Here is a 15,540-nt window from a genome sequence, read left to right as displayed (position 1 = left end):
ATATATTGTATAGCAGCTGTCATTGGTATTGCACCTCAACTCCAATCATTTGAATAGGATTTTATTGCAAACGGGCATTGTTACCGACGAACATGGCAACACTGGCTTATGAAACAGAAGGGTAACTTGCACGAGCACCTCTGTTGATCAGTGAAGGTTCCTAGTTTTGGATCCCCACCAATCTGATGTTGATAACCTAAGTCCTTGAAAACCTATTTAATCTCTATAATAAAAGATGTAATCAATAAGTAGTTCTGTCCTTCAGTACAGAGTGACAACAACATGTAACCATTATTACAGCTCCCAGCAGAGTAGACACCCAGGCTTCTAAGGATGCTTTTACATGCTGTGGAGAGTGTTGCTGAAATCTCTGTGAACAAAAATGGCACATTCAACATTTGGTTCCATTCACCTGAATGGGGTAAGTAGACATCCATGTGCTTGCTACAAAAATAACCCCATTCAGATGAATGAAGTAAATTTTTGGTTGCAAAAATTTCTGCAACAAAATCTGCCAAGTATGAGGGCACTCTCAAGCTCCATTCATATGAATGTGTGCTTTGCTTGTTTTTCTTGGCATGGACACTGACCCATTATTTTTTATGGCCCCATACACATGCCCATGTATTATCAAGGGTCCAAATATAGGTTGCGAGCCCAGGGCAAAACTCACTAAAGGAAATCATTTGATCAGTGGAAGTGCTGACAACATACAGTTATCCATGTGCCATTTTTCAATGAATCTGTTGCTGCACAATTTTGTGGGCATTTTAGCTTTATACTCCCAAACAGTAAAGCCGCCTAGTTACTTAATAATACACTACTCGCCCTTCTACCTCTGCATGACTAGGTAGATTTGTTCAGTGATCAGGGACAAACCCCATAGGCAAATTAAAAATCTAGATTTCGATATACCCACAGATGTAGCAGAGTTATCCCAAACTTCTGGAATTGGCTAAACTGATGCAGCGTGTTATCCTATCACAGAAGACAAAAAGGCATTGGAAAAAACTTTTTTAAAAAAAATATCATTAATATTAATAAATATAGTAAAAACACACAGCTTTTCCAGCTATCCCTTAGATATATCCGTCTTCAATGGTTAACAGTTTGACTGAAGAGTATACTAGTGTATTTTTATCTGTTTTATGGGGGAAATGCAATTTGACAAATACCTGCATATTAGTAGTTAGAAGGTCTTTTTTCTGTATTGGACAAACCTAGTTTATAAGTTTGCATGGCAGGGTCTCTAGGGAGATATTTGATGGGGTGTGGACATGATAAAATGAGATATTCACAGAGCAGAGCCAAACATAACAAATGTGAGCGCTGTATTGGCAGCTCGTATCCATTGTGTGCCTGAGCTGTGAGGTGATTTGACTGAAAAGGACATATTTTACCATTGCTGTAATGGGCAAACATACCAGGACCCTGACGGTGACTTCAGGGATTAAATGGCCATTAAAACACAATTAGGGGATTTATAAAATAGGAATAAATACTTGAAAATGTGCTTATCAGGTGAAATTTTGTGAAGCAAAAACTAGAGCTTGTACTTCAATTATCCTTATGTTGATGCCAGAATCACATTATATTCATGGACAATTCCAGTATTCAAGAATCACATAAAAGACCACATTGTTGATGCAATCCATGTAGCATATGTGTGTAGGGCAGGTTTTAGAGACGCGTAAGGCTAGAATCACATCTGCATCAGAGATTCCGTCAGGAGGCTTCAACACAGTTTCCATCAAAAATCCTGGGTGAATAACACATATGACATTGTGGTACAACTAACCCCCATCTGGGCCTTATTCAATAGTGTGGAGACCCAAATAAAAACAAGTTAATACTCAGCCCAACAAAAGATATTGTTCATTTGGGTGGTAACCATGTGTAAATCCATACTCCATTGTTGGGCACAAACATCCCCTCCTACTATGGCTTTAATTCTAAGGGAGGTACATTTCCTTTTTAAGTTGGACTGGGCAGAAACTAGAATAAATTAGGAAAGTTAATGCCAAACTCCTTCCTTACATTGGGCATTTTATCGCCACTCATCCTAGCTTTAATAAAGAAACTTAAAAGGTCTGTGACTCACATCATGGTATATGAAGGCGCAACTGAGTGTCCGTGAACCAATTGTTTAGGGACAGTTCTTTCGCGGTTGTTCTCATGGACCATTATATTTGTATTGGGTTTTATTATTCTCCTGTCTGGTGAAATGAAGAGCTTGATAATGGATACCTGATGGATCCTGTTCTAGTCAGTGGGTTCTGTCAAGCTCCTTTGGTGTAGGGATAATCTTTAGCACAGAGAATGGAGCAGGAAGCAGACAGCTCTGTTGTCTTTGTGGTAGTCAGACCATCAGGGAATTGCTGACCAATCTGGGAGCCTAGCTGCAGTAATTCGGTTCAACCACCATACAGAACAAAAATGTCTGCTTCCTTCCATTCTCTGTGTATCAGCCAAAAAGAAGAAGTACTGTGTGGAGGGTACCAGGTCTCATATTTGATATTGATAACCTGTTCTTATTATACATAGGCAATATTTTAGCCTGGAAAAACCCTTCATTTTGATAGATGTTTTCACTATATAACTTGCTGTATAAAGTTTGTGCAGTTTCATATATTCTGTTAGGGAATTCTGCCGTACTAGAGGGAGCCCTCTGTAACTATTCTGCACTCTGGTGAGAAAATAAGGATCCTGAACAAAGAATGTATTACTCTGGTGAACTGTCCTGTGCTGTATCACATACACAACTGTCTAAGGCTTGGTTTTCCCTATGTTGATTGAAAGGGGGTCCTACAGGGAAACCCTTTTACAGCGACATATTGTCAAAGGACTTTGAAGTTAGGATTGTCTAAAGTGGATAACTCCTTAATGGCAGTCACATCTGCACAAGCATCTGTGTTTTTCTGTTGTGTTCTAGATATAGAAAGGAAAATAACAACAGTGCTTGATCCATTGTATGACAATTGCCAACAGCACCTGGCAGACCTTGTTGACTATATGTGTATACAGCTAGGTACAGAAATTTTTATACAGTGACACATTCTTCACTGTGGTGGCATGCTGAGGCCAAAGCATGAACTTGAAATGAAGCAACTGAGATACAATTGAAGTGTATACTTCCTGAGCACATTCCCCTGCGAGCTCCATTTGAATGGAGTAGTGGTGCTCATGTGTGGTTACTGCTCCATCCACTTCTATGGGATTGCCAGGACAGCAGACTCTTACAGCTGTTCCATTCACATTGATTTCTAAGGAATAGTCGTGAGCCCCCATTCTCCTGATCTCTGCTTAGTTCAGTACCTGGGCCCCAGCGGTCAGACGCTTATCCCCTTATCCATAGTATAGGGTGTAAGTGTAAACAGTAGGAAAACTCCTTTAGAGAGGGAAAACAATGCTGCATTTTTACATATAGGACATGTTTTACTCCATTCCTATTTTTAAGAGAATGGGTCACTTTTTAGCATTTGTTGAAATGTCATTGAAAAATATCAGAAAATGTCACTGGTTGATATCTCTAAGCTAAAACCCTAACCAGAACCCAGTGGCCTCTTTGTGCTAGCAATGTTGTCTCAGCGGTTAGCACTGTTCGAAACTGACCAAAGACAACATCTCCAAGGAGTTTATATATTCTCCTTGTGTTTGTGTGGTTTTTTCGCCTACATTCCAAGGACATACTCAGGGAATGTATATTGTGAGCCCTATATGGGACAATCATCAACAATATCTTTAAAGTCCCGTGGAATATGTTGGCACTATACAAGTAATTAAAATAAGCAAAAGAGTTCACTTGATAACTGTCTAAAAACATATATTATGTTCTTTAAAAATATAGGATAAAATCCCTTTTCTCTTGTCCCATTTTCCAGTGAAACACAGTACAATCTGGTTCTGTCATTCTCCATGCTTGAGGAGGGCTATGTAGCATTTCTTAGACAATTCATTCCAGAAGGTTTATCACCTAGGCACTTGTCCTATGTTTTGGTAAGGCATTTTTCAGAGATTTGTAGTCTGATTTATAAATAGGTTACCAAGCTGGAAAGCCCCGAAGCTGGCAGTCTCAGTCATGCCACAAATATGACCACACTCCTAACGTTCAAGTATGTGCTGATTCGCCTGTTCGTGACAAGCTCCTATATTTGACCAGTGACTCTCTAGTTGACTGCTGTCATTGTGAAGTTCTAAGCCCCTCTGCATTCACTTGCTGTCTGTAAATAGTCTGTCTCCAGCATGCGCAAGAATGAGCTGGGCTCACATTCTGCTGGGAGATTAGTCTGACAATGCACTGTTGTTGCACCAGGCAGCAGTCAGAATGTGTAACAGGGATCACAAGCAGTCAGTCACACCAAGGTGCTTGAGAGGATTGTTCTGCAGAGAGGTTACAGACGCGAAGGTATGTTGTCTATTTACTAGACTCTCTTCTCACGCTTGTCACCTGTATGGAAGTGCAAGATTAATTTTTTAATCTTTTGCATTTCAAGAGCAGGAGCTGTCAGATGTAGCAAATATGAGTCTGTCGGGCATAGTGGTATAGAGGTTCTTTTACTTAGTTTGTCCATTATTATCTTATTTTGTGATTTTACACATAACAGCATGTTACTCCACTGCTTTATCTTAAAATGGAGATGTTTCATTCATTCTAGCCATAGATCTTGAAATAACACATTTTGCTCTGCTACATTTCTATGTCTTGTCAACCCTTTCTGTAATGAAAAAACTGGATATCTTTTAAGTGTCCACATTATTATCTTACAGATAATTAACCTTGTCTTTCCTTGCCTAACAATTTCTTATGAGAGGATTTCTAAAATGCTTCATGTTTGGTGTCTGATATTTGTACACACCGATGTAAAAACTCTAACCACATTTTCATAATCATGTCAACAGTAATATGTATGTGTACGTGTGTGTGTGCATATATATATATATATATATATATATATATATATATATATATATAAAAATGTGTGTGTATATATATATATATATATAATGTGTGTGTGTGTGTATATATATATATATATATATATATATATATATATATTATATATATAATGTGTCATATTTTTATAAAACCTGTTGGTGAATACACTTAGGAACATTTCATGAGCTTATTGTTATAAAAGGGAGTGAATGCCTTTATTACAAGACAAACCTCTAAAACCTGATCCGGGGATAGTGTATGTGACATGTGGTACCTCATTTGTCTGTTCTTAATGTACAGTATACTCATACAGATTGTCATCCTGTGGTATGTGTCTTCCTGGCTTCAAAACCTTGAGATCCTACTTTCCAAAGCAATGATGCATATACCCCAGGGGTATACAACATATGACCCTGCATCATACCTTTTTTTAATTATTATGCATGGTGGGTATGTAGCTTAGGCATGTAAAAATTAGCCACTTTTTTAACTAAGCAATGATTACCTGAAAAGCTCAAAATTTTACTTCTTCATTTCAATTCAAAATAGCAGTACGATATGCTGTAGCAGTGTGCATAGGAAACCTTCTAGAAGAAATATTGTCTGTGCACAAGATAACGCATTGTGGCTTCCATGTTAGTGAAGGCAAATAAAGACTTTGAGAAATTGCAGAGCGGTCAAATTCCAGGAAGAAACTGAATTTTAGGCTTTTCTCTGCTGTTGCTCATTCATATCAAAATAATGATTTTTATTTTTGGGAATGGATGCCAATCCAGTAACCTCCATCCACACTGAAGTTTGTGACCCCCAGCTGTGGTCAGTAATACTATGACCATCCATGTATTATGTAATAATTGAACAATTGCGTTAGCACACAGATCTACATTTACATTTACCTTTTTAAAAAAGCAGTGGATCCAGGTGAGAAACAAGATGGGTCAGGGTGGGCCATGCCTCGACCAAACAGATTTACTATAATATATGCTAGAATACTGGAGTGAGTTATACCTGAAATCTATACCACTGGCATAAATTTCAGTTCTGGCTTATGGTGATCTCCCGTGATGCACCAGAATTATTAGAAGGCTAGACCCTCTTAGAAATTCTTGCACATGTACAGCAAGGGTTAAGTAAATGAACACAACTGCACAATTCGCCCGTCTTAATATATTCCTCCTAATGTTTTGTATAATCATGAATATGGTATTAATTTGGGGACTCCATACTAAGTGATATACACAGTTTGGGCGTGGTAAGTGAAGTAGCTCAGAGTGGTGGTGTACTGTCACCATGACATTAGAGCATACAGTGGCTTTGGTGCCAGCTACAAGGAGGAATGTATGATTAATTGGCTACAGGCATCTTGGTGCCAGAGGGATATGTAGCTTAGTGTGTTGAATATGTTCGCTCAGCAGTCATGTGTGCAGCCAGCACTGTGTTTAGGATGAAGTGCTGGAGGGTATACTGGAGAAATCTTGACGCCTGTGCTTGTGCTAACTCGCTATCCTTACAGAGATACACAGTCTTCAAGAACCAGGGATTGCTACAGCACTTCATATGCTACTGCTTGAATATCACAAATGTAGTTTTGGGTGAAGCGACGCTGATCATCCTTTAGGTAATGCCTTTTATTACAAATCCTTGCTCTCATATACCTGCTTCTTCTATAATCTTGTTTTCTAGTCTAGATGATATTTGGACACAGGAATTTATGCTATGATCCCCGGATCTAAACAGAATGCAGACAGTCTGGGAAATCTAGAAGGGACAATATTTTGTTAGATTATCTACATGCTTTGCACAATTTTACTTTTGAAAGCAAAAACTATAAGGTTGTTATTGAGGACTGGTTAATGTTTGACATCAGAATTTTTATGGAAGCCTTATTTTTGTCTTTTGAAGGCCACTTTATACATCAAGACTGATATTATTAGACTTGCAGTATAAAGCCAGCGTCCTTATCATAAAACAGAATTTGAAGTATTTGTTGTGGTTGCTTCAGGCTTTTCTACTTGTGATCTGTTTTTGTAGAAGAGCACTAGGTTAACCTGTTTGAATTAGCAGGAACTCCCTGGCTAGTTCCCAAATGCCTGAGAGATGATCTTAGAGAAACCTTGGACACTTAAGAGTAAAGTATACAGAAGAAGTGCAAGCAGGCTTTATCTGGTTTCATTGCTGACTCCCTGTTGAGACACATTGTTATGTTTTGGGCATATTTTTGTAATTTAAGGACCATCCAAAAAATGTAATCCACTAACTTCATAACATATACTTTGTGTATAGTGGGGTCATATGTATAATTGCTCTGTCTATCTATGCTTTAGGATAGATCAATGCATAATAATCCATAGTTCTAGTAGCGTAAATTGTAAAAATTTCCATTATACCAGATATTTGTTATAGCAAAATCTAAAATTGTATATGGAACGTAAGGTAAATTTTAACTGAATGTAGTACTCATTTGCAAGTAAACAAATTGCAATGTATTTCATATAGTATTGTATGTATTATTCCTATAGGATGTATCCTTCATTTAAATAAACCTTATACCTACTCCCTCTTCATCTTTCATTGCTCAGACCCTCACTCTTTGGTAATGAAACGGCAATTCTCGACTTTGATTTTGTATATTTTGAGCTAAGTACTAGCAACCGCCATCTTCAATGACACTCAGAAGCAGTGCTGTGTTATCAATATGTCTGGCTCCATAATTACTTTAGGCTTCACACTTGGTCATGTATATGTAAAGCAAGCGCCAGCTCTTAGTCACTGCTCAAGTTACTAGGCAACAATGTAAAGAAATTTGGGTATATCCTGCCAAATATAGTTAAAGATAAAATGCATGAAGGAGATCAAAGGAAAAAAAAAAAGTTACATTATGTCCAGTTTTATTGGATTATCATGTCTTTGCATCATAATAAGGGGGCATTTACTTATATTGGCTACATTTTTTGGTGTATGTTGGGACACACTAAGCCTCTCCCCTTTCCCACTAGACCACACTCCCTTGTCGAGTGTGCAATTCTGATACACGCACACACACATCTATCTATCTGTCTGTCTGTCTGTCTGTCTGTCTATCTATCTATCTATCTATCTATCTATCTATCTATCTATCTATCTATCTATCTATCCATCTATCTATCCATCTATCTACACAATTCCAAACCTCCCCCAGTATCTTTTGAAGCTTCACTTGGAAATTGCTTAGATGGTCTTCAGGGGCTTGTACTACTGAAATTTTAACAATAAAATAAATGTTTAGTGTCATTATTGGTTATTTTGTGCATTTACACTGGGCAATAGTCAGTACAGTTGTTTGGAACAAGCCTGAAGTCTCTGAATTTCCAGAAAAATAAGTACAGGTAGTCCTCGGGTTACGACGGTCTCGGGTTACGACGTTTCGTGGTTACGACTAGAGATGAGCGAGTAGGTCCTTGCTAGTCAGGAGTGCTGGCAGCTTGCATTTATGTGGGAGCTTACTTTTTCTCATAGGAATGCATTGGCCAGCGTTGATTGGCCAGTGTACAGCATTCGGCCAATCAACGCTGGTAATCAACGCTGGTTCTGTTGGAGGCTCGTCTGTGAGGAGGCGGAGTCTAAAATCGGACCACAATGAAGACTGCTGTGGGCCGATCTTGGACTCCGCCTCCTCACAGACGAGCCTCTGGCAGAACCAGTGTTGATTGGCCGAAGGCTTTACACTGGCCAATCTACGCTGGTCAATGCATTCCTATGAGAAAAAGTCAGCTCCCTCATAACAGCAAGCTGCCAGCTCTCTTCCGACTAGCAAGGACAAGCCTGCTGCAGAACCAGCGTTGATTTGCCACAGGCTCGTCCTTGCTAGCCGGGAGAGCTGGCAGCTGTACAGTATGTGATTTAGTGTGCAGCGGCTCGGAACCGAGGAAGACTGTACTGTATATGGTACAGTCTTCCTCGGTTCCGAGCTGCTGCACATTAAATCACGTTGATCCATTCCTACCCGTCGTCGTATGGTACCTGTTTCCGACTTACGTCGAAATTCTGTTTACGACGCCGTGTAAGAACGGATCAACGTTGTAAGTCGAGGACTACCTGTAATTGTATCTAGCTTAATGTGAATTTATCTTCTTGTGATCTAGCTGTTTGTTGTGTGGCCTCCTAACACCTGCTAGATTCATGGACCATTTTTAACCTTTCTAAATATGGTTTGAATGTGTAATACATATGGTTTAAATTACTTAAAATGTCTGATGTCGGCTCTACATATCACTTACTGTGGTTTTTAAGCTGTTATAGGGTTATACTGAAAATAAAGGAATAATATGCTTGTAGCTGACAGCTGAAGACAGCAGCTGAATGAAGCCTCCACTCTTTAGTACAGGAAATGTTGTTCTCCAGCCCATCTGTTCTACAATACAGAAAGGAGACAAGTCTTTTTACTTTGCTTACATCCATATACTCAGTTCTTCACTTATTTTGTGGAGACTTAAAGGGATATTCTGGGAATATTATATTTTGGTGTCCTATACTTGGCATAAGTCATCAATTTCAGATTGGTGGAAGTCCAATAACCAGCAACCCCACTGATGAGCTGATTGGGGAGGAATGGCACAGTTCTTCCGTGGGCACTATTTCAAACCTACTGTATATCTGTACATAGCATCACAGCTTTGTCCCATTTACTTGAATGTGAATGAGCTATAGAAGGGTAAAATGAATAATGGATATGGTGTCAGTCTCTAAGAATCCACAGTGTTCACCTAAGCACCACAACCCCTTCAATTACTTATTGCTCAGGATTGCCAGGAGTTGGACCCCAATCAAGTGCGATATTGATGATGCATCTCTAGAATAGGCAACTTTATAAAGGCCTAAAAAAAAATAAAAAATAGCCCTATAAGGCTTCATGCACACTACACATGTGGGCAGTCTGTGGGTCAGTGAAAGCTGCACAGATGACAGCCAGATTGGTATCCAGGTGCTGGAGCCAGGCGCTGGTGTGAACCCGCCATTAGACTCTGTACTGTCTGGAGGTCGGTGTCGAACAGGAGCAGACAAGGGGTATGGTTCTGAGCTCTGACACTGGCTGACTCTGATTGAGCTCTGAATGACGCCCCGTCTGACATTGCCCTTCTGACACTACAGAGATTAAATAGCAGATCAGACACCATAACTGAGGCTTCATTCAAATCTGTGTCATACTACACTGCTGCTTACGTTTTATTTTATTTTATTTTTTGTTATGTAGATTGTGAGCCCCATATAGGGATCACAATGTACTTTTTTTTTTTTACCTATCAGTATGTCTTTGTAGAATGGAAGGAAATCCACGCAATCATGGGGAGAACATACAAACTCCTTGCAGATGTTGTTCCTGGCAGGATTCGAACCCAGGACTCCAGCGCTGCAAGGCTGCAGTACTACTTACATTTTTGTCTTGTGTGGCACAGTGGTGTGGGTTTGCCACTTTAAGAAAATACAGCAACAGTTGTGGCCAAACCTTGTCTAACTATTTAATCTGACACTATTTTGGAATTAATTGGTGTGCAAACAAAAGCGAAGTACTTATTCGCACGACAGCGTGTGCCATCCGTGTGCTAGCTGTTATATTAATGGCGAGCACATGGCCCCATAGAAACAAATGGATCTACTCACAAGATATTTGACTGATTGATTAAATAATAGAACACACCATTTCCTGGATTTTTCAACAGAATCAAGTCTTTGTGAGTCCTCTGGAAATGGGTTATCCTCGTGTGTACACGGAGGTAATAACATGGTCATGGAGTGTGAGAGTGTACCCCTGCTGCATGTTATAGTATGCCCATGATGAAGACAACTGTACAGATGTCTGCTACTTCCTTCCTTATATTGTCATAATGTAATAATAGCCAATTTGAGAATTAATTATAACATAGTACATCCTTTATATCACTGCAGTTGGCCAAGATGAGGCTATATGTTGTCATTATCCAGGAATGTTTGTCACTTTTTATCTTTCCCAGCCTTCTATTAGATAATCCACAGATTAGGTACACCATGAAAAGAGGATTATATGATAGCAGCCAATGTTTTTATTCCTTGTACATTACATACTGGATATTTTATTTTGATGTAAGATTTGATTATTACGTAATTATTATTATTTTAGATTAGACTGTATCACAGGTAATTTTTATCATATGTTGTTTCACTAGGTTTCTATTGTTATTAGCATTCTTTCAGCTTGTAACAAAACATAGCCTGCGTGTACCATCAGCTCACATGTAGATTATTATTTAGAACATGAGATTTCTTGGAAAACATAAAATCCTGACTTCATGCACGTTAGATGAATCTTCGCGCTATTTGGATCTAACCGCACTATGCAAATGTCATTTCGCAATGGAATGGAACAATATCCTTACATCTGTACATCTGTTTCCCACCACTGCGTAATGTGGTTATGGTAGAGTAGACGTCAAAAGATTGGGATCAGTTTTTCATTTATTTTTTTTCTAATTGGTTATCCCTGATCCAATAAGAAGTAGAGGCTGATGTACAAAAGAGATTCCTTAATAATATCCTGCAAAATATTAAAACCTTATCAGAACTTGCTTTAGTTTGGGCTTTATAAGCACTTTAAGTAGGCCTTATGTAGGCCTTTTTTGGGCTTTGATTATTTTGTCGCGTGTCATGGGGACCAGAGAAGGTTTAGAGAGCTTGTCTGAGCTGCCTTGCTCCAAGGTTATTAAGGTTATTATGATTTAATCTGCTTTCCATTATTTATACCTTCTAAACAACCTCCTGTTCTCTTCCACTAATTGCCTAGAAGAAAGTAGGCGGAATGAATAAAAGAATAAAGGGATTTAGTGTTGTAGTGGTGCCAAACAGTTCAAGTGCTGGGCATTTCAGGCCATTGGCTTTTACAGCATAAGTAAGACTATTACAGTGACACTGATTCTCCTGTCTAGTGAATGGTGCCTACCAGCACTGTACTCTGGGGAAAGACTAAGCTGACACACTGCTTGTTTAATGAAGTACCAGAGCAGCAGTTGTCTGGGAGGAAAGTAGTGTAATATATAAATGCTTCCTAAAGAGGACCTTTCACCATTTCAACCATCTACCGGACCTATCTATCAAAGTTACTGGAACCACGCTTACCCTAGACTCTGATCTATCCTTCAAGTCACATGTCTAAATCCTCAACACCTTCTGCTGACTCCAACTCAAGAACATCCATTGAATTTGCTCCTTCCTCACCCCTGAAACTACAAAGATGCTAGTCTATGCCCTCATAACCTCTCGCTTAGATTATTGTAACATCCTTCTCCAGGGCTCCCATCGAATACTCTCGCTCCCCCCCCCCCCCTCCAGTTACCTTAAACTGTGCTTCTCACTTAATCCACCTCTCCTCCCATTCTTCATCAACAGCTCCCCTCTGCCAATCACTTCATTGGTTACCCGTTGCCCAGCGAATAGAGTTCAAGTTACTAACGCTGACATACAAAGCCATCCACAACCTGTTCCCTCCATATATTTCTGACCTAATTTTCCACTACCTGCCCACATATAACATCCGATCCTCCAAAGACCTCCTACTCCACTCGGCTCCTATCCGCTCTTCACACACCTGTCTCCTGTGCATCCCCCATACTCTGGAACTCCTTACCAAGACGCATAAGACTGACCCCCTACAATCACAAGCTTCAAGAAGGCCCTGAAGACTCACCTATTCAGGAAGGCCTACAACCTCCAATAACACTACAGTCACCACATCACCATCTGTACAGTCTCTCCCCTCACCTTCTGTCTCTATCCCTCTCCCCTCATAGATTGTAAGTCCTTGCGGGCAGGGCCCTCTTTCCCACTGTGCCAGTCGGTCATTGTTAGTATTATACTTGTTGTATATTTTTTGTACCGTATGTAAACCTTCAAATGTAAAGCACCATGGAATAAATGGTGCAATATAAAGAAACAAAAAAAAAAAAACATATTCAATTTCTTAGCATCTGTTAATAGATGGCACTCCACTGATTCTTGAACAGCTGGAATTGTTATAATAACCTCCACCATTCCAACATAGATTTGGTGCCTGATGTACTATTTAAGCTCCGTACTGTTAGAAGGGCAGTGTCAGGCAGGAGTGTCTGATTCAAATCAGACATCATTGATTGCTCAGGAAGGGTGGGAGCTAAAGAAAAAATTACAATTATGCAAAAATTAGTGGAGCAGCACCTGTTAAATGATGCAAAGTGCACAGCTGGGATCCAGTACTAGCTGTAGTAGTCCGAAAATATTCCAAGTTCCGTAGCTTAACCCTTCAGATGATTGGGATCAATAACCGCATGGAAAGTTTATGACACCAGATGAACAGCTCATTACAATACAGGTGTCTGGTTACTGAGCTATAACTGGAAGTAAACAATGTATCACAGCAAGCAGAGATCTAGAAACCTGTGAGGAACTGATACAGAAAGTATATGGGAAAACTGTAAATTGTATATAAAACTTTTTATTATGCGAATAATAACATTTATTTGCTGAAATTGGACAACCCATTTAAAGGGTCTCTCTTTGCTTCCATGCATTACTTTGTCAGTCATTCATTTAATGGTTTTGCAGTGGTAAACTGATCACCAGCTTCTTTTTGGCACCCCAGATTTTATTGCATAGCAGGTCTGCTTCACTGATGTGGAAAGGGGTAGTTTGATTTCCCCGGAATATCTTTTAATGTCCTCTATTTTACATAATTTCTATATTTGTGCTCTATATTTCCAGCTGCATGATATCATTTTATCTGATAAAAGTTTGTTTGAGGGGTATAAATAGTTGATGATGATGATGATGATGATGATGATGATGATGATGATGTACACTATGTCTATTGGGTGGTGGTGTGATTACAGTTCTTGGAAAAACTTGTCTTTTTTTATGGTTATTTTTTTTTAGATGAAGTTGACAACTTCATGTAGTTTTACCCTATGAATTTTTGTATGAAGAAGTAGCCAACGGGCAGTCTAGGAGAGGACAGGTCTTGAATTCCCCTGCACATTACTGATTTATATTAGCGCATTTGTGACTTCACATTGTGTTTTTGCTCAGGCTTAGCCTCCTGTTGTTGTGTTATCTTATCCTTGTCACTGGGCTCTGTTTGTCTGTCAGTGGGTTAGTTTTATGTTCCTGGGATGTGGATTATGAAGGCCAATTCTAGGGTTGAGCTACATGGAGAGAAGTAGGAGGAGTGGTGCAGCTGCTGTCTAGTAATCCTACCAGAGAAAAATAGCCGTCCATTCTGAAGCATAATGATGAACATTCAGTATAGTCTTCTACCCACAACACCTAAGCACTTGTCTGCAAAGTCTCTTTAGCTTGCTCATGTATAGGGCTATATTTATTACACTCTGGGCGTGTGCAGAGGAGAATGGAAATGTTAATCATACATCTATGGTAACATATATTATTTGCTCAGGTAGTGGCAAACCACACAAAGCTTACAATTGTCACGAACGTCACTGTTTTTAATCTGCTCTTGTTTCCATAGATGTGCCCCTATGTAATTATTGTCAGAGCACAGTCAATTCTAGAACCAGTCATTCTTTATATTTTTACCTTTTATACTTTATTCTTTTGCTGTCTGAATGTATAAGAATGACACTTCTAGTCTTGTGGGCTTATATTTAATACCAGCAGTATTTCAACAAGGCCAATAAATATATTATTTAAATAGTTTTTCCAGTAAAGAATTTGCCTTGATCATCTTTACTGTATTGTAACATGATCAATATGTGCTTTCTATCTTACAGAAAATACCTGAAGACTTAACACTAGATGCCTTACTGGAGATGAATGAGTTAAAAGTTAAAGAAACCATGAAGAGATATGGCGCTAGCACAGAAGAGTGCTCCCGGCTGAATGGAGCTCTTGCCTGTTTAAGGAAGCTAGCATGGTCAGGTAAGTCATTTTTTTTATAATCTAATAAGATATAATGTCTTGGGAGCTGTACAGGTTGTACTCCCGTTTCGAATAGCACGCACCCATAGGAATGAATGGACACAGTTGGCACACAGGGGATTAAGCGGCCGACCGCCGGCAAAGTCTGCATACCGGCCGCTTCCATTGATTCCTATGCGTGCGTGCTATTCGAAACGGCCGTTTCAAATAGTACTTGCTCATCTCTAATCTGTATGATACTCGCTCCTCTCTAATCTGTGACAGCAAATGCCCAGAAATTTTTTTCTAGGCATAACAATGAACACCTAGCTCTTTAAATATGGTGCCCATTCCAAAACAATTCTCTCTCATTTCAGGCAATTATTTTATGTGGGGCGCCCTAGTCCCACCTAATGTGAACCTCCACCTCTTGTTATATTACTGATACAGCTGGTACTGATACAGTATTGCAGGAGCCATCTGGTGTCAATGACAGTCAGGAGCCTTCCGAAGGCTCCAGGACTGTCATAGGAAAAATAGCTATTGAGGCTTGCCTGTGGCAGGTCTCAATAGTTATACAGTTATTCTCCCAAAGGCTAAAATATGATTGTATTGCAGTCTACAGGACGAGTGAGTTAATAATTGCAGGCTTAATGTCCTTTGTAACCCTTTTCTGCAACTACTGTGTAAAACTAGCATATGCATCCCTA

At 39.4% G+C, this 15,540-nt stretch overlaps 1 protein-coding gene across 1 annotated transcript in view; it reads left to right on the top strand.

Annotated features, from left to right (window-relative positions):
- The window catches only part of KSR1 (kinase suppressor of ras 1), a 134,787-nt gene that overhangs the window by 71,136 nt on the left and 48,111 nt on the right, over positions 1 to 15,540 (top strand). The window contains exon 3 of the mRNA XM_075264889.1: positions 14,704 to 14,851. Coding sequence (XP_075120990.1) covers positions 14,704 to 14,851 — 148 coding nt within the window. The remainder of the gene's footprint in view (positions 1 to 14,703; positions 14,852 to 15,540) is intronic.

This window comes from Leptodactylus fuscus, chromosome 2 (assembly GCF_031893055.1).
Source record: "Leptodactylus fuscus isolate aLepFus1 chromosome 2, aLepFus1.hap2, whole genome shotgun sequence".
Lineage (NCBI taxonomy): Eukaryota > Metazoa > Chordata > Amphibia > Anura > Leptodactylidae > Leptodactylus > Leptodactylus fuscus.
This window is presented reverse-complemented; position numbering and strand designations above follow the sequence as displayed.